General features: G+C 40.5%; 1 protein-coding gene across 2 annotated transcripts in view; it reads right to left on the minus strand.

Moving 5' to 3' along the window:
• The window catches only part of RRAS2 (RAS related 2), a 150,709-nt gene that overhangs the window by 62,844 nt on the left and 60,371 nt on the right, over positions 1–27,494 (minus strand). The window contains exon 1 of one of the 2 annotated variants that reach the window (XM_036860839.1): positions 8,176–8,583. The exons of the other annotated variant lie outside the window; for it this stretch is intronic. Coding sequence (XP_036716734.1) covers positions 8,176–8,283 — 108 coding nt within the window. The 5' untranslated portion in view covers positions 8,284–8,583. Of the gene's footprint in view, positions 1–8,175; positions 8,584–27,494 lie in introns of those variants that run through there. 2 annotated transcript variants of the gene reach the window in all.

Raw genomic sequence — 27,494 nt, forward strand, 5'->3', positions numbered from 1 at the left:
GACTAAAAAAGTACTCAAAAGTGTTCTCTAAATAACAATTCAAAGTAAAAACTAGCTGCTCATGAGGATTGCTTATAAGCACTGAAACCAGTTAGAATGAAAGAAATGGCAAATAAAAGCAACAGCTCCTAATGAGAAAGGGGTTAACACCACTGAGTGTATTTACTATTACAATTATAATAACAAAATCAAACGCAAAAGACAAAAAACAATCTCTTAAAAACACTGCAGTCACACACACTTTTGGTTGCTTTAAATAAGGATATTTGGGACTTCCCTGGTGGTCCAGTGGTTAAGACTACGCACTCCCAATTCGATAACAATACCTTATGGGCAGATACTTTGAGACTATGTTAATATACAGCTACTCTCAAACTTTTACATACTACTTTTAACATCCATTTATGCTTCTTACTTAAATCAGTTGCTTGACTGCCAAATGGTGATTTTCTAATTCCACCATTTCCTCTATGTTTATTAGTCAGAATTCTACATTAAGGAAGAACTTCCCTTCCTCCTTCATTTATTTATTTACCCGTATGGATTCTTAGATTCTTACATTATTTATGGGCAATAATCAATTACTATCATTATTTATTTTGATGATGATACTGTCCCAGAGTTAGCCAGTGGGAGTTCTTCCAGGCTGGCTGTGTCTCTTTGACATGCCACCATCATTTTGTTTTCTGAGCAGCTCTTTACTTTCTGGCACTATAAGATGCTCCAAGCTCATCTTCTATTTTTTCCTTGCCCCAGCCCGGGGATCAGTCATTTCTCCAAGGTTCCTTTTAGTAAAGAATGGTATTTAGAAACCAAGATCCAGCACTGGGTGTTCTCACTGCTAATAGGGTGTCACTGTTTCTATGCACTCTCAACAGACAGAGCTGGAAAAAAGATGTATAGATGTGTTATGAGTATCCACATACACCTATTTCTATATCTATCTTTATACTTTTTAAACCATGAGTTTATGCCAGTACCCTCAATTCCAATCAAGCATCAGGAGTTCTTCCTAGCCTTCACCCTTTCCAAAATGATAACTCCCTTCTCCAGTAGTGAGGAACTTGGCTCCCATTTTCCACAATACATTTACTAATTTACTTAATCCTAGTATAGAAAATTGTTTCAGAATTGCAAACCCATGCCTCTGTGATGAAGGAGGGGGAAAAAAAAAAGCCTATTAACCAGAGTTCAGTGTTTATTTCGAATTCTTTTTGTCTTTATCCTGAGGACATAGTCCACATACCGGGTTCAAAAGTTACTTACATTAGTTTTTTTTCTCTCCCTCCTTCAGTGTGGTTATGTTAGTCATCTGATATAAAGTTCAGTTCATTTGTTTTGTTTGTATTCCACCTTTTGATTTTATTGGTGCTTGCTGTTTATATACTGAGTATGTGAAACATTAAACATGGTTCCACAAGTCAGAAAAGTATCCTCAGAAGAGTCACTATCCCTATTCCCTCTATTGCTTTCTCCTTATCCCTACCCACCCCCATAGCTAACCAATAATCTCTTTAATCTCAAATTCATCCATTCTGTGCTGTTTTTGCCCCAATGAGTAAATATAGTCCTATTTTCTCATTTCCTCTTCTTTCTTACACTAAAAGTAGTATATCACTAATACAGTAGATACTTTTGCCCTTTGTATTCTTCACTGAACAATTTATCTTGGAATGCATTTCCCATCAGTTCATAGAGATGGTTCTTATTCTTTTTATAGCTGCAGAATGCTCCACTGGGTGAATGTACCATGTTCTATTCAACTTCTCTCTCTCCTGTGTAGGTTGTTTCTAATGCTGTGACCTCATGCACATGTATTTTCATACTGTTGGAAGTACATTTTCAGGGAAAATTCCTAGATTGGCATTACTGAGTCAAAAGGTAAGCACCTATGTAGTCAAATCAAAATCCATTTTATGTCTCCTGATATAATGCACTGAGAAGAACACATCATTTCTGTGCTATTCCTGCCCCCAAAATGAATCTAACCATGAAGAAACAAACTCAAATGGAGGGAACTCTACAAATAACTAACTTGTACTCAAAGATGTCAATGTCATAAAACACAAAGACTAAAGAACTGTTCCAAATTAAAGAAGACATGGAAACAAAGTGCACTGCATAATCTGAGATTTTCTTTTGCCATATAGGGCATTAGTGGGACAATTGGCAAAATCTGAAAAAGTTCTGCATATTACATTAGTAATATATCAATATTAATTTCTGATTTTGGTTATACACTATGTTTATGTAAGCAAGTACCCTTGTGTTTAGGAAATATACATGGAAGTATTTAAAAATAAGGCAGCATTGTCTTCAGCTTACACTCAGATGATTCAGAAAAAACTGTGTATACATGGGGGGGAGGAATAAAACAAATACAGTAAAATGGTAGCATGTGGGAAAACTGGGTAAAGTTTTTTTAAAAAGCAACATCAAATATCATGTTGGCATGTGTATCTGTACTTTCAGTACTGAACATTTACTAACTTGTATATAAATTCTTTCTCCTAGGAAAAAACATCATCATATGAGGTGACAAGATAAATTGGCTGGCAATATTAAACTACTAATATATATAAACAACCAATTCTGTAACTATAATATTTTTAATTAAACTATGATTTAATGTTATGTAACCAATAAACAACTGGTTTATCACATTGCTCTTATAAAATGCTAAATCTAAAATATAATTTAGAAGGAACTCAAGTCCAATATAGCTCCAGTAGCACAAATTTAGTCAACTTATATTTCTTTGCTTCTTTCAGAACCACAAGTAAATAAACTAAAAAATATATATATGTATATATATAATCTTTGTCTATTTCATAAAGGCCTGAAAGACATTTTTCTTTGTGAAATAGAAATAAATCAAATGGCTACCAAGGACATTACTTTAAACTAAGTTTCAATCCCAAACTCAGACTTCATGGCTCTACCCAAAGTAATTCAAGATCAAGGCCTTTCAAGAAGATTCAATGACAACTCTACATTGTTTACAAGCAGAGTCTTTTACTCATTATCACTTTTCAGCAAGGAACTAATACCCTAAAGACACTTCTATTTTTCCTCACCAAAAGGCGGGAAAAAAAAGTAATAAACGTTCATGCAGCATCACAAAATCTGTTTCTATTTTATGAGATCAATTTTAATTTGAAAAAGGAACCTTTAAAAAATTTTAAAATAATACAGTTTTAAGAAAGTCTCTTTCTGCACTCCTCCCCCACCTTAAAGTTAGCAATTTACTTTCCTCACTGAATTAAACAGACTAGTTTCATTTCAAAGTTTAGGAATGACCCTTGACATTTCAGCAATACAGATGAATTAAAAATCCCATCCCAGTAGGTAGCTGCCTGTCATCACTTTGCCTTCAAATGGTATTATACCAAGGGAAAGCAGAATTCTTAATCTACTCAAGAGAAGTATCCCCACTAAACTCCTGCAACCTCCCCATCCCAAGACAGACAGACAGACACACACACACACACACAAAGGTTAGAAACGAATAAGAAGAATGAGTTTTAAGAAACCCTAGGTTAGAATTTCTCCTCTGACAAAAGCAGTCATCCTCTAAAAGAAAGTGTTCTTCCTTGAGTGCCTAACATTTGTATCTAGGAATTACAATGTCTGAGTCATCAGAACCACTTCAGCTCCTTGGGACTTCCCTGGTGGTCCAGTGGTTAAGACTCCGCCCTGCCAACGCAGGGGGTGCAGGTTCAATCCCTGGTCGGGGAACTAAGATTCCGTATGACACGCAGTGCGCCCAAAAGATTAGGAAAAGAAAAAATCATTACAAGAACCATTTCAACTCCTACCAAAATTAGGAAATCTCTAGTATGTACCACCACTAGCAGGGGGTACCTTATTTTTCAATGCTAAGAATTCATTTGTAAATTACTCTGAAAATATAAAACTAATTTGCACACTAAAAATAAGTCTACAGTATAGTTTCAAATTCACAGATAAAATTTATTTTAAGTGATTTCTAATGCAGGGCACATGTTCAAGATGTAGCAACAGAAGAAGAAATTCAGGAATCTAAACTCACAAACTTCACACAAAGATCAACTAACTTTACCACAAATGCATGTGCCTTGAAATCTCTTCTAGGATCTCTGCCCCAGGAAAAGGCAATGGAAAAACATTCACCAAAACGCAAATTAGGTAAAAAGCAATGTCTGAGTCAGCTCCAGGCTAACAGGTTGTTAAGATTGACTAAAACTCAATAATTGAGAAATCAGCTACCCCCTACATAGCTCAAAATCTGACAAACTGCTGAATAATAAGTCAGGATGCTAAATGAAGAACAGAGGCTGGGAAATTCCTCTCCTTAATTCTGTAAAACATGTATGGTCTTTTCTCAGAGTTGCCAGAAAACCCAACGGTTACTCCATTATTTCCAAAAATCAACGCTCAACTGATAAAGTTTCCCCAACTCAAAACGGGATCAACATTCATTACCTAAATATCACACAAAAGTGAGGAGAGGAGTATGAAGCTGAGGGGAAAAGGGGCTGAAGACTTAAAACAGATCAGATTATATGTCAAGAAAAAATGAATAAATTACAAATTTAGTTTTGGAGGAACAAGATACAGAAGTAAAAGCAGCAAATTTATTATTTTACTTATTCTTAGATGGCACTGTGCTGAATGATTTGGATAAATTATTTTATTTACTCCAGAAACCCTAAAGGTACTAATATTAGTCTCCCTTTTCATACAGGAAACTGAGGCTCAGAGAACTTAAGAAACCTGACCTAAGACACATACCTAGTTTGTTAACTGAGTAAGAAAGAACCTAGAATTTCAAAGGTGCAGAGATTTGTTCACCCAAACCCAACATTTTATGGAGGAAATTAAGCCCTGAAGAGATTACAGACAATTAAAAGATTCCCCAGCATCACCTGAGTAGGGAGACCTAAAACCCAGGTAGTCAATGCTCTTTCCACTTCACTTTCTACAACGTTAAGATCATTTCCTAACGATAGAATCCACTCATCGTTTAGGAGTTGTATTCACCAACAAAACTTATGACGTCTTTCAAAAAACTATGAACGGAAACAAGGAGGTCATGCACACACATATACTCTTAATAATATTCTACATTTTTAATCATGGATGTTTTATGATGTGTTACATTCATTTTTAAAGAGAAAAAGCCATCTCAGTTAAGTAATTATAGTCTTGATTTCCTAATTTTGTAGCTCTTCATATGCATAAAAGGCAACAAGTAAATTTAACGTTAAGGAAAGTCAGGGTTAAAGGCAAAGTTGTTTTTTCAAGTTCTCCACTCCCCAATTTGTTCATTATATTTTTTCTACTCAAGATTACATAATAGAAAAATACATACTGAACACTGTAAAAAAATGTCGTATCTCAGGAGTCTTACAAAATAAATAAAACCAATTTGTACCATCCTGATCTCCTACAGAGAGAACTGGCTTCCACTCATTAAGGTTATTATCATTCTGCAGTCTTCTCTCCTTCCAATTACTACTGCGAGACAATCATAACAGAATGAATTTTAATTTCCCAGGAGTCAGACAATAAATAGCAGCTCTATTAAGTGTAGATGATAGTCACCTTAGCTCCATAAGCTAAGATTAATATAGTAACAACAATAATAATAATGTTTGTAGCCTTACTATGTACCAGACACTGTTCTAGGCCCTGAACATATGTTAACTCATTTTATTTTCACAACCGTATGTGGTACTTTGTATGTCCCCAGTTCACAGATGGGAAAAACTAAGGTACCGAGAAGTTAAGTAATTTACCTAAGATTACACAGGCAGCAAGTGGTAGAGATGAGACTCGATCCAGGTCTGGCTCCCGTCTTTCCAGAAAGCCTCCTCAAAGTCAGAGGCCATGTTCCTCCCTTTCCCTGGCCCCAGGTCACGGGCCTATCCCACTCCCCTCCTTGCCTGCTTCCTCTCTCCAAGCTAGCATATGACTCCCCCAGCACCCATACTCAGGTAAGACATGTCCTCTCTTCCCACCATCACGTCTACACAGTACTTTTATCAATCCTTCCCAAACTGACTTTTCCTCGATTCTGAATTCCCTTTGCATTTAAACGTGTTAACAGAAGTGTACACATAAGCTTATAATAGCCATCATTAATGGAGCACATACTACATACTAGACACAATGCTAAGGATGTTCCCATAATTTAAAGGATTATGAAGACGGTGCGATCAGACCCATTTTACTGAAAACTGAGGTTCAGAGAAGCTAAATAATATTTTCTCAATGTTCGCCCAGTAAATAAATAACACAGCAAGATCTAACGCTCAAGTCTGTATGACTCAAAGCTCACACTCTTTCTCTATGTATAAATACACGTCTCTCATGCACACACGCCTCTTTCACTTCTTTTAAATCTAGAGTACCTAGATACAACACTATTCATAAAGGTGTTTCTTTAACAAATGAATTCTAGAAAATCATTAAGCAGACAGAAATTACGGTTATCTTAATGGTTTCTAATACTATTTCCAAAAAAAAAGGTTCCAATACCTTAACTAAATAATTAACTTACAGATTCAAATACATTTCGATGGTCCCTCCCCCCAAAACACTAAAGAAATATTTGTGGTTTAAATCTTTTAGGTAACACTATTTTTTTTTAAACACTATTTATTAATACTGGAACCCAGGATTATTCTCTCACTCCTCACCAACCTCCCACCTCCCCCTAACTACAGTTCGCAAAGAAAGACTTAGCTATAAATTGTTTTGCTTTGCCATCAGTTACTTAAAGTATCTCTTGGCCCTATGAGAAATAGCAACATGACGGCATCTCTGATTCTGCAGCTAAACTGAAAGGCCAAGTTGCGCATCTCACCTCTTAGTGTGATTTTTTTTTTAACCCACTAATGAGCATACTGTAAATGCTCACTACATAAACATCTCTTCCTGGATACAAAGGTTTTAGCAGCAGTTTTTAATACTCGAAACAGTGTAACAGCAATTATTGCTCATTTAGTCAATATGAAAGGTAACAATCACATTTATGCTACAGTACTCGGTATTTTAATGTCACTGTAAACATTAAGTGAAACGAAATACGCTATTCAAGTATGCCAACTGATAACAAATGGGTCAAACAAAAATATTTCACCAAAGCATCTTAACCATACTCTTGATATACTGAGAGTATCTTTGTTACCTGCTATAACGCGATACCTTCATTCTCTCCCAGCATATGCCACACCTTGTAGGTTGACAAAAGCAGAGAGATATCTGGGCTTCTCTCTTTTAATAGTCCCAAAAACGACCACTCAAACCTCCTACCAAGGGCAAATCCTAAGAATCAAGAATTCCACCGCCCTTTCCTTTACAACCCGACTTTCCGCCTCCAGCTCCCAGAGAGGATTGGGGGTGGGGGAGAGAGTGGTTGGAACGGACACAGAACGCACGACTCGGTCGGTCATCTCCCAGCCTGGCCCACCCCAAACTTCACCTTGGCACGGCGAGAGGCAGGAAGGCACCAGGAATACCTAGGAAATGGTCTCACCCCTATCGGAAAACATTCTTAACTTCCTCGAGGCCACCATTTCCCTGGGGCATTATCACACACTCCCACCCGGACGTATTACCTAAGAGATTACTTAAAAGAAAAGCACAAACACACACAAAGAGAAACACTGCTTGAAGGGGGCAGCTCCGGCTCGGCGTGCGCGGAGAAGCCCAGAGATCACGCGGAGCCGCGGCCAAGTTGCCACCGGGATTGCACCCACGCTGCAGGAGGCGGCCGGGGCGGCTGGAAACCCAGCGCGCGGGGCTCCAGCCCCACGCCCTACGCCCGGCGCCCCAGCCTCGGGGCAGGAAGCCCGGCGCGGCAGCGCTGCCTCTCCCGAAGGGCTCGGGCCGCGGCCGCAGCGAGAAGGTGGATCTGCGCTTCCCACCCCGCCAGCTCCGCCCTCCCGGACACATTCCTGAGAAGCCCGACTCCCGGGACGCCGAGCTGGGCGCCCAGCAGGCAGGAGCGGGGCGCCCCGACCGCAGGGCAGTAGGGCAGAGCCGGCCGGAGCCCCCCGCCCGCCTCCCGCCCACCCCCGGCCCGCGCGGCACCTCCGGGGCGGGGTCCCCGCGGCCGCCCCGCCACAGGTAGCGCGAGCCCCCGCCCGCCGCCGCCCCGGCGCCCCGGGGAAGGCCCGCTCTAGGCACCTGGATGAACTGGATGGTGAGCGCCGACTTGCCCACGCCGCCCCCACCGACCACCACGAGCCGGTACTTCTCTTGGCCGGAGCCGTCCCGCCAGCCGGCCGCGGCCATGGGGACGCCGCCGAGCCCAGCCCGGCCACGCCGAGCCGCCGCCCGCCCTAGGCCCGGCTCCGGGGACTTGTGCGGCCGGCGGGCTGCGGGCGAGCGGCCGGGCGGGGGTCCCGGGCGCCGGGAGCTGCTGGAGGGCCGGTCCGGGCGGCAGCGCGGCGCCCGGGCTGGCCGGGTCCCAGCCGAGGCGCGGAGAAGCGAGGTGACCGCAGCAGCGAGGGGCTGCAGCGTCCGGGGGGCGCCCTCCTGCACACGTCTTCGCAGCGCCTGCCGAACGCAGCCTCCAGCGCAGCTACAAATGGCCGTCTGGGGGACGGGCCGCCAGGCTGAGGTGCTGCATATGCATGAGGGGGCGGGGCGGGGCGGGGCGGGTCCGCGCTGGCCTGGGCTGAGATTCGGGAGCTGACGGAGGGCTCAGACCCCCTCAGATGTGCCCCTGCAATCCCTTGACTGTGAGTGGGTGTGTGCACGCGTGTGCGTGTGCGAGTGTGTGTGACAAAGAGTGTGGGAGTGGGAAGAAGATGGTAGACAGTGTGTGACCATAATTGTATATGTCAGGGATGGTCAGGGATTGTGTGGATAAAAAATACAGTGTGCGAAGGCGTGTGTGAAAAATAGAGCTGTTGTCATCTTAATTCAGTTTGTAGGAGGGTAAATATCCTGTTTTAAGAGTACAGATGGTGACCATGACTGTATGAAAAACAGTGTATGACAGTGCTTGAAGATTAGAGCTGTCACAATAATTGTGTGTGTGATATGCTTGCGGTGTGTGAGGGATGTCACAGAGACTGAATCACAGTGATTGAGGGTGCGTGGACAAGAGTATATGTGGCATATGTTGTATCAGGAGAGTGTCTTAGTGGCTGTGTGTATATGTGAAAAATGTGTGGTAATTGTATTTGAGGGGTGTGAATGTGAGAGATTAATTTATGCTTTTTTACACACTACATACCAGGCACTGTGCTCAGTGCTACCGATCCTTTTATGAACAGTTCCCTGCCCTCAGGGAACTAAGAATCCAATGGGAAAACGGCCAGGACAACAGGCAAGTTGTCAGGCATAATGATAAGGGCTATAACTAATAGCTCCGTGTGGCCATGGGAGAAGCACTCACTCCAGAGCTGGGTGGTCAGGGAAGGCTTCCTAAAAGACCTGAAGAATAAGTAATATAGAGAGATGAATAACTGGAAGAAAAGTATTCCAGGGAAAGCAAACCACATATGAAGAAGCCAGAGCAGAGAAGGTAAGCCATGTGTCACATGATTTTGATTGTGTTGGGGGAGTGTGCTTGTAAATTAAAAGTGATTATCTATGTGTATAGCAGTTTAACCAAATGTAGCAGGAATCACAGCTGTATACTGAGGCAGTGTAGGGCAGTAGATAAGACCGTGGGCTCTGGGGCCAGACTGGATTCAAATCCTAGCTCTCTCACTAATAGTATCATGTTGGGAGCTTACTGAACTTCTGTGCCTCAGTTTTCTCTTCTCTAAAATAAAGACCGTAAGACTACCTACCTTAAGGGGGTTTTTAGTAAGAATCAAATGAGTTAATACATATAAAGCACATAAAACAGTGCCTGGCATGTAGTAAGCATTTATGGCAGTTTTGGAACATGACTGCAAGTTCTTGGAAACAGCTTAGTGACTCTCTTGGAACCAGTAGAATGCAGCAGAAGAGATGCTGTATAACTTCCAAGTCTAGGTCAGAAGAGGCCACGTGGCTTCCACCTGTTCTCTTGGGATTCTCACTCTGGGAGAAACATCGTTAAGAAGTTTGGCTACCCTGAGACTGCCATGCTAGAGAGGCCACATGTAAGCATGCCAGTCAAAGGTCTAGCTGACTGCCAGCATCAACTGCCAGCCATGTGAGACACCTTGGACACCGAGCTCTGTCCAGCCTTCAGATGACTGCAGCCCCTGCTGGCATTTGACTGCAACTGCATGAAAGACCCCAAGCAAGAGCTACCCAGGTCAGCCCTTCCTGACCTACAAAATCATGAGCAAAATAAAACAGTAAACTGGTTGTGCTTTTTTAAACTTTTTCTTTGGGAATAATTTCAATCTATAAAGTATAAAGAACAGCCATACGCCTTTACCCAAATTCAACTATGTGAGCATTTTACCCCACTTCCTTTATCGTTCTCCCCTATGTCTGCTTCTTTCTCTCTTTCATATATATGATATAGTTATTCATATTAATTTATGATAAATTTATGTATATATATATAATTCATATATTAAAATGAATTTTTGAACCATTTAAGGGTAAGTTACAGGAATTATGCCCTTTACCCCTAAGGGCTTCAGTGTGTATTTCCTAAGAATAGGGATATTATCTTACGTAACCACAATACAGTTATCAACATTAGTAAATTTAACATTGATGTGAATACTTTTGTCTAATCTACCATTCATATTCCAATTTTGTCAGTTGATTCAATAATGTGCTTTAGAGCATTTTTCTCCCCTCTAGTACGGAATCCAGTCTAGGGTCAGGCATTGCATTTAGTTGTCAGATCTCTTTAGCTTTCTTAATATGATACGAAATGGTTGTCTTAGAACCTTTTTTATTTTTTTTTTGAGGGGAGGGAGGTATTTTTTACACAGCAGTAATAGCCAGAAAAGCCTTAATGCAGATAGTGTTAGCAATGTGAAAAGAAAGAAAAAGAAAGAGGAGCCCATGTCAAGGAAATGCTGAGAAAGGGCCAGTTATGCTTCTCTCAGTGTCTGTTTAGCCCTGAAATTTCCCATAATCCTTCAGGACCAAAAAGATAACCAATGAGTCCTCCTTATGCAGCTTTTCTTCTAAAGTACAATCCAAAATCTTTCTCTCCTTTCAAGAAGATATGAGGGCTTCCCTGGTGGCGCAGTGGTTGAGAATCTGCCTGCCAATGCAGGGGACACGGGTTCGAGCCCTGGTCTGGGAGGATCCCACATGCCGCGGAGCAACTGGGCCCGTGAGCCACAATTACTGAGCCTGCGCATCTGGAGCCTGTGCTCCGCAACAGGAGAGGCCGCGATAGTGAGAGGCCCGCGCACCGCAATGAAGAGTGGCCCCCGCTTGCCGCAACTGGAGAAAGCCCTCGCACAGAAACGAAGACCCAACACAGCCATAAATAAATAAATAAAAATTTAAAAAAAAAAAAAGAAAGAAAGAAATCAACAAGGATGGGGGAAACTTTAAAAAAAAAAAAAAAAAAGAAGATATGATCATCTGAAAAGCTTATCAAATCTCAAAAATATCCAAAAGAAAGTTATTCCCTGACAGGGAAAAAAAAAAAAAACACATAGGGATTTCTCTGGCGGTCCACTGGTTAAGACTCCACGCTTCCACTGCAGGGGACACGGGTTTGATACCTGGTCGTGGAACCAAGATCCTGCATGCCGCACGGCACAGCCAGAAAAAAAAAAAAAAAAAAAAAAAAAAAGCTATACTAGTCACAACTATTTAGACTGGGGGAATAAGGTATTGGTCCTAAAGCAACTATAATGAATTCCTTAGTATTCTGTGCCTCTGCATCTGGTATAGGAGCACTCAGGGGGTTCTGAGCCTGATGATAGTTTGACCAGTAAAAGAAAAAGAGGATAAGGTGGTAATGAATACAAGCTTGTGTGCACATATGTATTCAGTGACTAGAGTTTTCAGGGAGAAACTTATTTTCAGTAGAACCTATTTCAATCCTTATTTGCTGAGCTTCTTCTCTGCCTGAGTCCTGACCAAGATTTTCTTTCCTTCCTACTCTGTACCACTGCAATCTCTATGTACAGGACAATTCCAACACTGCAACCAAGCAAGCAAACCCATGCTGTAGAAACCATGTGTTGGTTGCCTCCCAGGCATCCGTTTCTCCTTCCTTTCATATAGTGTCTCCTAATTTTCTCTCGGTGGTTTGAGAGTGACTGACTCCCACCTGCAGCTCCAGGGATTTACCCTAATTCACTGAAGATTATCAACCCCTACTGGCCACAGTAATTAGCTGATAGATGGGCGTATGACCTAGGTGAGGCCAATCAAGAACAGATTCAACTACAGAATCAAAACTACGAGATACCACTTCACACCCACTAAGATAACTAGAATCAAAAAGACAGATAATAACAAGTGTTGACAAGGATTTGGAGAAACTGAACCCCTCATACACTGCTGGTAGGAATGTAAAATGGCGTTCCTGCTTTGGAAAACAATCTGGCATTTCCTCAAAAAAGTTAAACATAGAGTTACCATACCACCCGGAAGTTCCAGCCTTAAGTATATACCCAAGATAAATTAAAACATGTCCATATAAAAACCTGAAAGTGCAAGTTTATAGCAGCATTATTTATAATAGCCAAAAAGTGGAATTAACTCAATTATCCATCACCTGAAGAACAGATAAATAAAATATAGGGTATTCATACAATGGAATATTATTTTGCAATAAAAAGGGATAAAGTACTGATACATGCTACAACATGGATGAATCTTGAAAACATTAGGCTAAGTGAAAGAAGCCAGTCACAGAAGACAACATATTATATAATTCCCACTGTATGAAAGGTCCAGGATAGGAAAATCTATAGAGACAGAAAGTAGATTAGTGGTTGCCAGGACCGAGGGGGAAATGCTCTGTTACTGATAATGGGTATGGGGTTTCTTTTTGGAGATATGCAAATGTTCTGGAATTAGATATCTGTGATGGTTGCACAGCTCTGTAAATATACTAAAAACCATTGAACTATATACTTCTTAAAGTGAGTTTTATGGCATATGAATCAAATCTCAAAGCTGTGAGGATGAAAGATTCAATTGCAGGGTTTTATTTGAGCTACTAAGGAAATGTCTTTTTACTTCAAGATATTCCTCTTATCAACTCTATTCCTTTATTTTTTTTTAAATTTAACTCAAAGTCAAGTGTTCAGCAAGGAAGAAGCCCACATGTTCAACTCCACGTAGACATTCTGTCCCAAAATGCTTTCTTGCCCTTACAAAATATCCCAAAAGCCTACAGCAAAAAGAAATTCCCCTGCAAAACAAACCGCTGAAGACAGGAGTATCTGGCAGAGAAAGAACTAGTTGTCATTCATGCCAAGTAAAGATGAATTTTCATCTTAATCTAAAAAGTTTCTTTCTCAAGTAGCTAAGAGATAACAGGGAAGTACAAAACTCTTCATCAGAAGAATGACCCAGAACCTTGGAAAGGACACTAGAGATCATGCCCCTAATCTTACCGAAAGAAATCCTGTGACTAGGGAAGGAATTTCTCTCCCAATGTCACCTAGCAAGTTGTAAGCAGGATACAGGTCTCCTGACTCCTATGCTCAGAGCACTATGCCTCATGCCAAGCTGGGTGTTACCCAGAATCCCACAAAGCCTCATAGCACAGAGACAGCGTGATGCTGCCAATCAAAAGAGATGTTGAATGTACCTTTTTTTTTTAATTAAGTTACCCTTTCTTTTTTTTTTTTAATTTTTTATTTTATTTTATTTTATTTTATTTATTTATTTATGGCTGTGTTGGGTCTTCGTTTCTGTGCGAGGGCTTTCTCTAGTTGTGGCAAGTGGGGGCCACTCTTCATCGCGGTGCGCGGGCCTCTCACTATCGCAGCCTGTCTTGTTCGGAGCACAGGCTCCAGACGTGCAGGCTCAGTCATTGTGGCTCACGGGCCCAGTTGCTCCGCAGCATGTGGGATCTTCCCAGACCAGGGCCCGAACCCGTGTCCCCTGCATTGGCAGGCAGATTCCCAACCACTGCGCCACCAGGGAAGCCCGAATGTACCATTTTGATTTCAGTGGAGTGATGGTCTGGCTAAAGGGGTGTCAAGAGACTTCAGTGGGCAGATTCAGGGTCAGATTTGGCCAAAAGATATGTTTTGAATACAAGTTTTGAATTGGTTGCTGATATTTGAATTTAGAATATTTCACAAACAAATCTAGATTTCTAACTCTTCCTGAAAAAATTAAATGGAACATCTACCAACACTGGGCCAGCATTATCATAGGACAATGGCTAAAGGTAAGTACAGGCTGCCCTTGAGAAAAGTATGGATGTTCCTGTTCTTCAAAGTAATCAGTACTCTTGTATCACACCCCACCCATTTGACTTTACCTGTCTGGCCTCTGTGGGCTTTAAGAGTTTGCAAGTCCTACTACTATATGCCAATGTTCTCCACCTAGAATGCACATTTGAGTCCCCTGTAGTATCTTAAAATGAAGAACCTAGGCTCCACCCCAGACTTGGTAAATAGAAATCTCTATTTGCAGACCAAGAATGTGAATTTGTGTATTTAAATACCCAAAGCGAAATTATTAGAGAAATGCAAATCAAAACTACAATGAGGTATCACCTCACACCAGTTAGAATGGGCATCACCAGAAAATCTACAAACAGCAAATGCTGGAGAGGGTGTGGAGAAAAGGGAACCCTCTTGCACTGTTGGTGGGAATGTAAATTGATACAGCCACTATGGACAACAGTATGGAGGTTCCTTAAAAAACTAAAAATAGAATTACCATATGACCCAGCAATCCCACTACAGGGCATATACCCAGAGAAAACCATAATTCCAAAAGACACATGCACCCCAATGTTCATTGCAGCACTATTTATAGCCAGGTCATGGAAGCAACCTAAATGCCCATTGACAGACAAATGGATAAAGAAGATGTGGTATATATATATACAATGAAATATTACTCAGCCATAAAAAGGAACGAAATTGGGTCATTTGTAGAGACGTGGATGGATCCAGAGACTGTCGTACAGAGTGAAGTAAGTCAGAAAGAGAAAAACAAATGTCGTATATTAACGCGTATATGTGGAAGCTAGAAAAATGGTACAGATGAACCGGTTTGCAGGGCAGATATAGAAACACAGATGTAGAGAACAAACATATGGACACCAAGGGGGGAAAGTGGGGGGGTGGGGATGGTGGTGTGATGAATTGGGAGATTGGGATTGACATGTATACACTAATATGTATAAAATGGATAACTAATAAGAACCTGCTGTTTAAAAAAATAAATAAAATAAAATTCCAAAATTCAAAATAAATAAATAAATAAACAAATACCCAAAGTGACTCTGAGACACCACCACAGTTGGGAACTCTTGGAGGAGAGTAGACTCATGCATGTCCACTCTTTTTTTTCAGGACAAACAATGACCCTCTCATCTGGAATGTTGGTTACTCATCATCTCTAAAAATGACCATTGCAGAAATACCATTCCTGGCCCATCCCAGAGAAGGGATTTGGGGGTGGAGTAGGGAGGGAGGTGCTGAAACTAAGATTCCCCTGACCTCATCTACAGCTGAGTCAGACAGAGCCCAGGCCTGGTGACCAAAGAGGGCCAAACCCCCAGATCAGAGAGCATTCGAATCTCATCACAGTTAATGGAAGAGCACCATCCACTTATTTCCTTAATAGGCCCCTGCTTGTAATGTGAATGAATGGCTGGTGGAGAATGAAACAACCCAGCAGGAGCTGCATGCATCTGAGATGAGACAGACGCACAAATCTATTCCTTGTTTAAAGATCACGCTGCTAAGAATAGAAGCTGAAACACAGGCTGGAGCGTGTGCACACACAGCCCTAAGGAAGGCCACAACAGAGCTGCAGGAATCCACAGCTTAGTGGAGGATCATCAGAGAATCAAAGAGGCTTAAAGCAGAAAAGGGACCCTGAAGTCATTCCCTCTAATGCTCTCATTTTATAGATGGGGAAGCAAAGGCCCAGATAGAAAAGAGCGTTCCCCACCATTGCCTAGAGATAGAGCAGAAGCATGACAGGAACTCAGATTCTGTCTCCCAGCCTGGGGCCTGACTTAATGTAGTGCACTGCCTTGGGAGCCCAAGAGTCCAGAAGGCTAAGCAGGGCCAAAGTCACACCACCCTTCTCAGGCATAACTGCCAGGAAGAATCTAGCAAGGGTGTCCATTATTGCATTTTTTTAAATAACAAAAAATCAAAAACCACCTAAATATTCAACAACAGGGACTTGATTAAATAAATAATGCTATAGCCATAGTATAGAACACTATGTGGCCATTAAAAATAATTTTTATTTATATAGGAAAATGAAAAGAGTGGGATACAAATCAGTATATACAGTATGATTCCGGTGTTACATATATATATATATATATATAATAGCTACCATTTACTGAGCACTTACCATGAACCTGGCACTGTGCTAATCACTTAAAACGTATTATCCAATTTAATCCACAAATCAACCAACTGAAGTGGATTCTATTTTTGTTTGTATTTTACAAAAAAAAGCTTCGGCACAGAGGTGTCATATAGCTGGTAAATTGCAGAGTGCATATTTAAACCCATGAGGTCTGAGCTCCAAAGCTTTGTATTTAATCATTATTAATAGATTTTTTTTTTAAAAAAGAAAGAAAGGCAGTATATTCAGTTATCCTACGTTATTTGCCACTTTTCATTTTTCTGTATTTTTTACCTTTTTTCCCTGCAATTTCGCATTCCCTCCTACCCCCAGCCCCTGATAACCTCTAGTCTACCTTCTGTCCCTATGAATTTTCCTATTTTAGATATCTCATATAAGTGTAAGCATACTTGTGTCCTTTGGTGTCTGTTTTATTTCATTTAGCATAATGTTTCAAGGTTCCTCCATGTTATAGCACGTATGCATGCTTCATTCCTTTTTATGGCTGAATAGTATATCCTATTGTATGGATATACTACTATTTGTTTATCCATTCATCTCTGTTGATACACATTTAGGTTGTTTCCACTATTTGGGTATTGTGAATAATACCACCCGCTGTGAACATTTGTGTACAAGTACCTGAGTTCCTGTTTTCAGATCTTTTGGGTATATGCCTAGGAATGGAATTGTTGGGTCAAATGGTAATTTTATGTCTCTTTGAGAAACTGCCAAATTGTTTTCCATAGCAACTACACCATTTTACATTTCCACCAGCAACGTGAGAGGGTTCCAATTTCCTCACATCTTCAACAACATTTGCTATCTTCCTTTTTTTATAATAGCCATCCTGAAAGGTATGAAGTGGTATCTGATTATAGTTTTGGTTTGCATTTCCCTAATGACTAATGATGTTGAGATGTTGAGCACATTTTCATATGCTTATTTGCCATTTATATATCTTCTTTGGCGAAATGTTTATTCAAGTCCTTTGCCTATTTTTTTAAATAAATTTATTTATTTTTGACTGTGTTGACTCTTCGTTGCTGCGTGCGGGCTTTCTCTAGTTGCGGTGAGCGGGGGCTACTCTTCGTTGCAGTGCACGGGCTTCTCATTGCAGTGGTTTCTCTTGTTGCGGAGCACGGGCTGTAGGCACGCAGGCTTCAGTAGCTGTGGCACGTGGGCTCAGTAGTTGTGGTTCGCGGGCTCTAGAGCACAGGCTCAGTAGTTGTGGCGCACGGGCTTAGTTGCTCCGTGGCATGTGGTATCTTCCCGGACCAGGGCTTGAACCCGTGTCCCCCACATTGGCAGGCAGATTCTTAACCACTGTGCCACCAGGGAAGTCCCTTTGCCTATTTTTTAACTGGTTTATTTGCCTTTTTGTTGTTGAGTTGTAGGACTTCTTTATATATTCTGGATATTAAACCCTTATCAGATATGTCATTTGCAAATATATTTTCTGTGGCTCTTCATCCTCTCAATAGTATTCTTTGATGTACAAGTTTTTTATTTTAATGAAGTCCAACCTCTATTTCTTTTTAGTCAAGAAAAATATAAGATTATGTTTATGAACAATTTTTAATGATACGGGCAAAGCAGAAGCCAAAATTGTACCTATATGATTGAACTATGTAAAAATAAGTGGTAGTTAGATAATCTGGGAGACTTAACTATTCCATGAAGATTGAGAATCAGAGTCAATATATAGAAAATACTTATGTCATTCTCCATCAGTCAGGTTGAACAGTGATGGCTGCTTTCTCTCTTACTTCCCCGCAGCAGCTTTCCAAAGAGAGACATGCCTGCTGCGCTATGGGGACTGAGCCCTGAAAACTGAGCTTCCTCTAGCACCCAGGCCTGGTTTATAGGGCTCCAAACAGCTCTCTCTTTCACCCACACCCCTTTCCGGGACTGTGACTATGGCTGTTTTAAAGACTTGTGAAGAACTCAGGAAAGACTGAAAGAGTGGCTGAGAGAAGAGCGAAGTCCTTTCTCCTTTTGAATAAGCTAAGACATCTCTAGCCTCCAGAACAAAAGGATACAACTTCAAATGCAGCTATATGGATTTAGGTTAGACAGCTGGTAGAACCTGATAATAAGGCAAGGTAGACAGCTCCTAGGAAGCTTTTTAAAATGCAGTGGTTACTAAGCCCTGTTCCTGTCCCCACAGAATTACACTGTTTCAGGAGAGAACTGAAAGGAAATGCTTTGTGATTGCAATCTTCCCTCCTGCGCCCCATGGGACATGGGATACTTCTGTCTCCTGCAGCTGCAACACCAGTGGTCTGGTCAGAACAAACAAGGTTTTCTTTTTGGAGAACTCAGGAGCCCTGGAGTGAGAGTGTGAGACACGGCGTCCTAAATGCTAGAAAGGGAAGGGACTTGACAGGTCTACTCTACCTCCTATATTAGTCAGTGTTGGGGCATTAGGGGACTCAATAAATAACAGCCCTCCTCCCCACCCAAGTTTTGAACCAACTGAGAAATAGGACACAGAAAACCAATAGATGGAGATCCAAAGTTCAGCTCTGTTGCTGATAAGACACAGACTGGAGGATATGGCTTAGACGTGAGGCCAAGTAGGCTTGCTTACACTGTTCCCAGAATAAATGTACCATTGAGTTACAGGCAGGGCTGGAAAAACTGCAGGCCTCATCTTATGGGGCTCTGCCTCCGTAAAACTTGTAGCACATAGAGGAACACAGAATAACTGCCCCCTTTTAGTCAGGCTGACTCCCAAAGAAAACAAAGGAAGGAGCTAAACAGAGCATGCCCACGTCCTTCTTCCAAACTCAAGTGGATAGTCAAGTAGAAGTCATACCTTCTTCGTGGAGAAGGATGAATAAGGCATGGGGAGAGAGGCTAGGAGCCTTACTCTGGTGATTTTCAAATTTTAGTGGGCATCAGAATCACCTGCAGCTTATTACAACACAGATTGCTGGGCTCCACCCCCAGGACCCTGATTCACTGGGTCTCTGGTATGGTCTGATAAGTCTTATTTTTTAACAAGTTCCCTGGTGATGCTGACACTGCTTATCTTGGGACCACACTTCAAGAACCAGTGCTCAGAGAGAACCTCTCCACTTGGAAATATAAGGAGGAATAAATGATTCCCTTGACTGTAAGGACTTGTTCGGTTGCCGGTGACAGAAACCCAACTCAAACTGAAATAAAAAGAATTTATTGGTTCATGTAACTAAATGATACAGCTGTTGATCTAACTTTAAGGACAGCTAGACTCAGAGACTCAAATGGTATCGTCAGGACTCTTTCACTCTCTGTATCTCTCAGCTGTGTTCGTCCTATATGACTCAAGTCTCAAGCCGGATTTGCCCTGGTGTTGGCAAGATGGCTCCACTTATTTCTCTTCCCCTGAGGCAGTGTTTCTCAAACTTCAGCATGAATCAGAATCACCTGGAGGGCTTGTTAAAACACAGATTGCTGGCCTCCAACCCAGGAGTTTCTGACTCAGTAGGTCTGGGGTAAAGCCCAAGAATTGGCAATTCTAACAAATTCCCAGGTGATAATATAGATGCTATCTGAAGAATGGAGAATGGATGCTGGAAAGACTCAAACAATAGATGTTCACTACTCTTTGTTTTACAGATCAAGAAACTGAGAGGTTACGTGGCTGGTCTGTTTTATCCCATTTAGAAGAGAACAGTTTTTCCAAGGATACATTGGTTTTGAAACAAGAAAATCTGACATCAAATCCCTACTGATAAACTGAGTAGTTTAGGGCAGGTTACTAAACCTCTTTACTCCTCTCTTTATTGTTTTAAAATGGGAATAACTGTAACACCTATTCATAGGGTAGGATGAGGGTGTGTTGATTTACTGGAACATGTAAGAGTCCTTTATATTTAGAGAAGTGTTAGATAGACGGTGAGTTTTAAATTATTTTATTTTAAAAATCAATGTGGATTATAATAGACCTGAAAATTAAAACTACATGGAGTCACTATTTTTTGTTATTAGTACTATTTTTCCCCTATACAATTGGCAAGATCAAATATTTGATAACACTTTATGGAGCAAAGTCAGGGGAAACACTAATTTTCATTCATTGCTAGTTGAGTCCAGCCTATATCCTGTACTTTCAATGTACTCAGGGACTCAATGCCCCCAAAATTTCATCTTTGCCTGAGGGATTTTTCTGAACTGTGGAAGTCCGTTCTGGCCACCAGAAGGCCAGACCAGGGAATTAACACCTACCCCGCTATTCGTATCTCACACCCCCATGCTCCCAGAGCAGCCTTCAGCCAATGACTCTGGGGAGATGCAGCTTCCTCACCTTGGTTTAGGAAAATCCAGAAGCAAGTATTCTGCACCATTTCTCATCATTTCCAAGTGGGATTAAGTTTCAGTCACCTACTGTATTAGCTGGTTTCATAATACATCCCTTTAATGGTTGCCTTCCTTTCCCTGTTTCACTCCCCTTCCCCTCAGCATTCTGGTGTTTCCTGAACCTTCCAAATATACTACTTGCACTAGAATCATTGTCACAGAGATATGCTTTTCTGGGGGAACCCCAACCAAGATGTAAACATTCTTTGGGAGTGGGCAATATCTAGCAAAATTACAAATTTACATCCCCTTTGACCTAGCAAATCTGATTCTAATAACTTATTTAATAAGTATATGCATGTAGAAAATAACATACATGAGGCTATTTACTGAAGCACTATTTGTGATAGCAGATAGCAAGAGACTGACACAATTTAAATCTCCATTAATTCAAGACTGGTCAAATAAATCAAGGTACAGTCATACAAGGAGATACTATGCAGAAAAAAAAAAAAGGAATTCATACTAACTTGGAACAATCTTCAAGATTTATTTAAATGAAATAACGGACAGTATGTATAATACACCACCATTTGTGTAAAAGGAGAGCATATATAAATGTGTAGTTAGTTGTATCATTGATTTTTTTATTTCTAGAAGGATAAACAAGAAACTGGGAGACTATTCTTGTATTATCTATTCAGAAAAACAAATTAATTAGTTAAATCACCAAGCCAAGATCCAGGCCTGAGACACCCAAACCCTCTCCTGCAATGGACCTCCGTTTCTTTTCCTTGTCATCTTGCCCTTTGAGTCTTTACTTCTTTTTCTTTTTCACTCTTTTTTTTTTTTTAAATTAAATTAAGTTGATTTACAATGTTGTGTTAGTTTCTGGTATACAGCAAAGTGACTCAGTTATATATATATACATATTCTTTTTCATATTCTTTTCCATTATAGTTTATTAGAGGATATTGAATATAGTTCCCTGCACTATACAGCAGGACCTTGTCGTTTACCTATTTTATATATAATACTGTGTATCTGCTAATTCCAAACTCCTAATTATCCCTCCCCTACCCCCTTTCCCCTTTGGTAAACATAAGTTTGTTTTCCATGTCTGTCTATTACTGTTTTGTAAATAAGTTCTTTTGTGTCATATTTTAGATTCCACATATAAGTGATATATGGTATTAGTCTTTCTCTTCCTGACTTACTTCACTTAGCATGATAATTTCTAGGTCCACCCATGTTACTGCAAATGGCATTATTTCATTCTTTTTTTATAGCTGAGTAGTATTCCATTACATATATATATATCTTCTTTATCAATTCATCTGTAGATGAACATTTAGGTTGCTTCCATGTCTTGGCTATTGTAAATAGTGCTGCTATGAACACTGGGATGCATGTATCTTTTTGAAGTATAGGTTTCTCTGGATATATGCCCAGGAGTGGGATTGCTGGGTCATGCGGCAACTCTATTTTCAGTTTTTTAAGGAACCTCCATACTGTTTTCCATGGCGGCTGCACCAATTTACATTCCCACCAACAGTGTAGGCGGGTTCTCTTTTCTCTACACCCTCTCCAGCATTTGTTATTTGTAGACTTTAATGATGGCCATTCTGCCTGGTGTGAGGTGATACCTCATTGTAGTTTTGATTTGCATTTCTCTAATAATTAGGGATGTTGAGCATCTTTTCACGTGTCTATTGGCCATCTGTATGAATTCTTTGGAGAAATGCCTATTTAGGTCTTCTGTCATTCTTTGATTGGGTTATTTTTTTGTTATTGAGTTGTATGAGTGTTTATATATTTTGGAAATTAAACCCTTGTTGGTTGCATCATTTGCAGATATTTTCTCCCAGTCCATTGGTTGTCTTTTTGTTTTGTTTATGATTTCCTTTGCTGTGCAAAAGCTTATTAGTTTGATTAGGTCCCACTTGTTTATTTTTGCTTTTATTTCTATTGCCTTGGGAGACTGACCTAAGAAAACATTGGTACGATTTATGTCAGAGAAAGTTTTGCCTATGTTCTTTTCTAGGAGTTTTACGGTGTCATGTCTTATATTTAAGTCTTTAAGCCATTTTGAGTTTATTTTTGTGTATGGTGTGAGGGTGTGTTCTAATATCATTGATTTTATGCGGCTGTCCAACTTTCCCTACACCACTTGCTGAAGAGACTGTGTTTTCTCCATGAGTCTTCACTTCTCTTTGTTTCTATTTCAGTATCTATTTCAGCTTTTCAGTCTCTGTTTCAGTCATTCCCTCTCTCTCTGTTTCTATCTCAATTGTCTAAAGTTCTTTCTCCATTTTACTCACATTTGTCTCAATAACAAGCCCCAGCTCCCTGCACAATATTCTTTGTATTACTAAAACTCAAATCAAAGCAAAACAAAAATGCAGAGGCTTGGCTTATTTACAAAAGTATATCAATCTAAAACTCAGTGTGATCATTTAGATTCATACCTTTATACAATACTCAAAAATATATCTCAGATGGATAAAAGAGTTAAATAGATGAAAGCCAAATCACAGAAAAACTGGCAGGAAATTGAATTCACTATTTATCAGATCTTTGGAGGAATAATAACTTTTCAAGCATTGAAGCAAAGAAGAAATCACAAAGGAAAAGATGAACAGATTTTACTACGTAAAAATGTGAAGCTTCTGTGCAAAGCAAAGTAACAAAAGGAAGATAAAATAGAATGATGTTTGCAGTAAATATTCAAAGAATTAATATATAAATTATATGAAGTTGATATCATAAAAAGAAAAATTAAATCTTGAATAAACAGATCCCTTACATAAATAGAAATACAACCATAAATCAGCATAAGGAAATGTGTTTAGCTTCATATTTTCAAGTATGTGCAAATTAAAACATTAATAGGAACCATTTCCCTGCCATTATACTAGCAAAAATGAAAACAATGAGAATACCCAGTGCTTGTGGTTAAGTAAAGTTACACGATTCTTTTGGAACGCTCTTTGGCAATAATTATCAAGAAACTTTAAACTGTTTGTACCTTTGTCCCTTAATTCCATTCCAAGGGGTTACTCCTAAGGCAGCAGATTTTAAACTATGCTCCTTGCAACCCTAGAAATTCCACAGAATTGTCCGTGGGACTGCTAGGAAAGGTATGTTTTAGCCAGGGTTTGGATCTATAAGCAAGAGAAATCAGCCCTGGCTATCTTAAGCCAAAAGTCAATGCACTGAAAGAACTCAGAGGTTCACAGAATCAGTGGGAAGCTATACAAGCAGGTTCCGAAAGCAGGCAGAAAACAAGACAATTCCAGCAGGCTAAGGAGCTGGAACCACACTACACGTCTCAGAGCGAGCAGAGTCCGGTGCATGTGGCCCTGCTGCTGAGAGGAAAATGACCTCAATCACCCCCATACTGTCACATGCTCCTGATTCAAAGACATAGAAAAGAATGCCTAACTGAGCCTAAATCACATGCCTTGGGTTTTGCAAGAAAGCAGGAGGTAGGGGTGAAGAATATCCATCTTTGGCTTACCAGTGGGAGATGGGAATTCTCTCCCAAGTCTCCACACATACGGGGAGTCTCCCCAAACAGAAAACTTGGGTATGAATTGCAAGATGATATAGGTGCTGGACAGTTGGAAAGCAGGAAATGCCTTCTACTGGGTGCTGGGGTGTTGACCACATAAAGCTCTAAGCCCCCATCCTCACTTCAACTAAAGCAATTCCACATTTATCTGCTTTCCGAATAGGCTTCCAGGCAAGATGTTATTTGCAGGAAGCTTTCTGAAGCTTCAGCACATTTGAGAAGCCCCTGTGACAACACCAGGAAGGTTGGTTTAATGCACATTACTGTCTCTTTTCTTCTTTGCTGCCTCCAAATAAAGAGGTTGGAAAGATGCTTTTGTAGCCTCCCTTGCAGGTAGGGGTGACCTTGTAACACAATTCTAGCCAGACAGACCTAAGTCTATGTCTACTGGTGGTGATTCTGGGATGATAAAAACAAAACGCAGACCTGAACCAGCGTTATCTCTTCCTCCTTTCTGCCTTGGATACTGATGTTATGATTAGAGCTTCAGCAGCCATTTTGAGAACACTGACATGCGAAAAAGGCCAAGGGAACCAAAGCCAGCAGTCTTTTGCCTTTGAGTAACTTATTAAAAGAGAACGATAACCCCTAATTTGAAAGGCCATTTAGAGAAGCCTGCTTTTCCTTGCTGCTAAAAACATTACTAATTGAACACTGAAGAGAAAAATCTAAAAAAACTAAATATATATACTGATAAGCTGTTCATTACAGAATTTTCCAAATTGTTTTTTTTATTAAAAGCCAGTAAATTTAAATATTTAACTATAGGAGATAGCTTAAACAAATTGCAGTCTACTCACTGGACAAACTATCATGCCCATGTTAAGTTGGATAAGTATGAAGTCTTTATATGCTTATGACAAAATAATTCAAACACTAGAATACATAATTTATCTATGTTATTGTACTATACATAAAAACCCAGCTACCTATAATAGCTGCTATCACTTTTTTTTTTTTTTTTTTAGTCTCACTGGAGCTCAGGTTCCTTATCTTTTTTATTTTTAATTAAAGTACAGTTGATTTACAATGTTTCAGGTGTACAGCAAAGTGATTCATTTATATATATATATATATTCTTTTTCAGATTATTTTCCATTACCGCTATCACTTTTTAAGGAACTGGATCACCCACAGCACCTGCTGAGCAGAGTAGCCCAGCAACCACGTTCTGTGCCATGTGGCTCTATGACCCCTCCTCTCCATACAGCCCAATGGCTGGAGGCGGGGGAGGGGCCAACATCCTCTGAGTTACTTTGGTGTAAAACTCTGCTCAAACAGGAGTAAACTGGACCAATAGCTTTCTCATCCCTGCGTCCTGGTGTGCATGAGACCCTGTGTGCGCCCTCCAAGAGTGGAGTTTGTTTCCCCTAGTCCTGTGGAATTCCTGTGATCAAACCCCCCTGGCCTTCAAAGCCAGATTCTCTGGGGGCTCTTCCTCCTGTTGCTGGACCCCCGGGCTGAGGAGCCTGACGTGGGGCTCAGAACTTTCACTTCTGTGGGGGAAATTCTGTGGTGTAATTAATTTCCAGTTTGTGTGTTGCCCACCCGGCGGGTATGGGATTTGATTTTATTGCGATTGTGCCCCTCCTACCGTCTCGTTGTGGCTTCTTCTTTGTCTTTGGATGTAGGGTATCTTTTTTTGGTAGGTTCCAGCGTTTTTTTGTCTATGGTTGTTCAGCAGTTTGTTGTGATTTTGGTGTTTTTGTGAGAAGGGTGAGCTCACGTCCTTCTACTCGGCCATATTGTCTCTGTCCAGGTTTCTCATCCTTTGGAGTTGGAATTGGGGGAATACTAAGAGAATCAGGCAAACCACATCAGGGGCTGAAGCTTAAAGGACATGTAGATCACGAGGTCAAGTATGGGAATGAAAGGCTGTGAACATGTGTGTTGTCTGGAACTGGAAAATATTAGGCTGAGAAAAGATACAGAGCAGAGTGTGAGGAAGTCAGCCAGGGGAAAGGAGAGAAAGAGACACAGAAAGAAGCAAAAGCACAAAGAGTAGCTAACTGAGGTAAATGACAGAGTGTTGGCATGGATATCAGGAGGTCCGCCTGAGTTCTGGAAAGCTGCCTGAGATCTAGAACAGCTTCTCCAGCTCCAGTCCAAAAGACTTACCAGATTCCAACCCCTTTTGCTGAATTTTGGTGGGACTCTTTTCCCTTTTAGCTAAATGGTTTCAATTAGACCCTGAAGCCTGTATGAGTATGCATTCCTGGGAATTATAATAGCCTAACATAGGCATAAACACAATCATGTAAAACTCCTCTCTGCATATGGACAGGAACATGAGCAAAAAAAAAGCAACTGATTTGTCAGAGAAGGAAGTTTGTGGGTGATGTTTCTTTTGAGGAATTCGTTATTACTGCTCTAATGTTGTTTTTACAGTAAATAAAATGGAGTTTTAAAAGCACTGTAGAACTGGAGTAAAGCTTTAAATGTGTGCATGCTGTCTGACCCTGCAATACTACTTCCAAGAATGTAAGAATATAATCAGAGATAATGCATCAGAATGCAAGTTCTTGAATACTCATCACAGCATTGCAGAAAAAAAAAAAAAGGAAACCACTAAAATGTCAAACAAGAGTATTGATTAAATATATTATGATATATCCATAATGGGATGCTGTACAATCATTAAAAATCATATTGTAGAAGAATATTGGTTGGCATAGAAAATATTCATGATTTACTGCTAAGAAGAAGAAAAACAAACAAGCAAAAACAAAAACCAAAGAACCCTACAAAATAGTAACTATTTTGGTGCTTTTTTTTTCTGTAGAGAAAACAATGTATGCTATTATAGGCATAAAAAATATTAATATGGAAAGACAGATGCTAACATGTTAACAGTGGTCGGTCCTCAGGTTGGGAGGCAGGGATGATTAGAAGAAATTTCTGTATGTTTCCTTCATGCTTTGATCATGTTTTCCTCCCTTAAATATTACGGAGGTTTAGGGAGGCGTGTTTTATTTCCCCCACTTTTTTTTTTAAGAAAAACCTGCTGACTGCCCATATGCCTAGGAAACCATTGCCACAATTCCCAACATTCTCCACAGCTCTCGAGCTTGGGGAAACCTAGGGAACTGCTCCCAGAGCCAAGAGCACAGGTAGTGACAAGGAGAGAGGAACAGACGACAGAGACAGAGGCTGGGCAAGTCAGAGGAAACTCAGGCCGCAGGATGGCGGGGATGCACTTGGAAGG

This window comes from Balaenoptera musculus, chromosome 8 (assembly GCF_009873245.2).
Source record: "Balaenoptera musculus isolate JJ_BM4_2016_0621 chromosome 8, mBalMus1.pri.v3, whole genome shotgun sequence".
Lineage (NCBI taxonomy): Eukaryota > Metazoa > Chordata > Mammalia > Artiodactyla > Balaenopteridae > Balaenoptera > Balaenoptera musculus.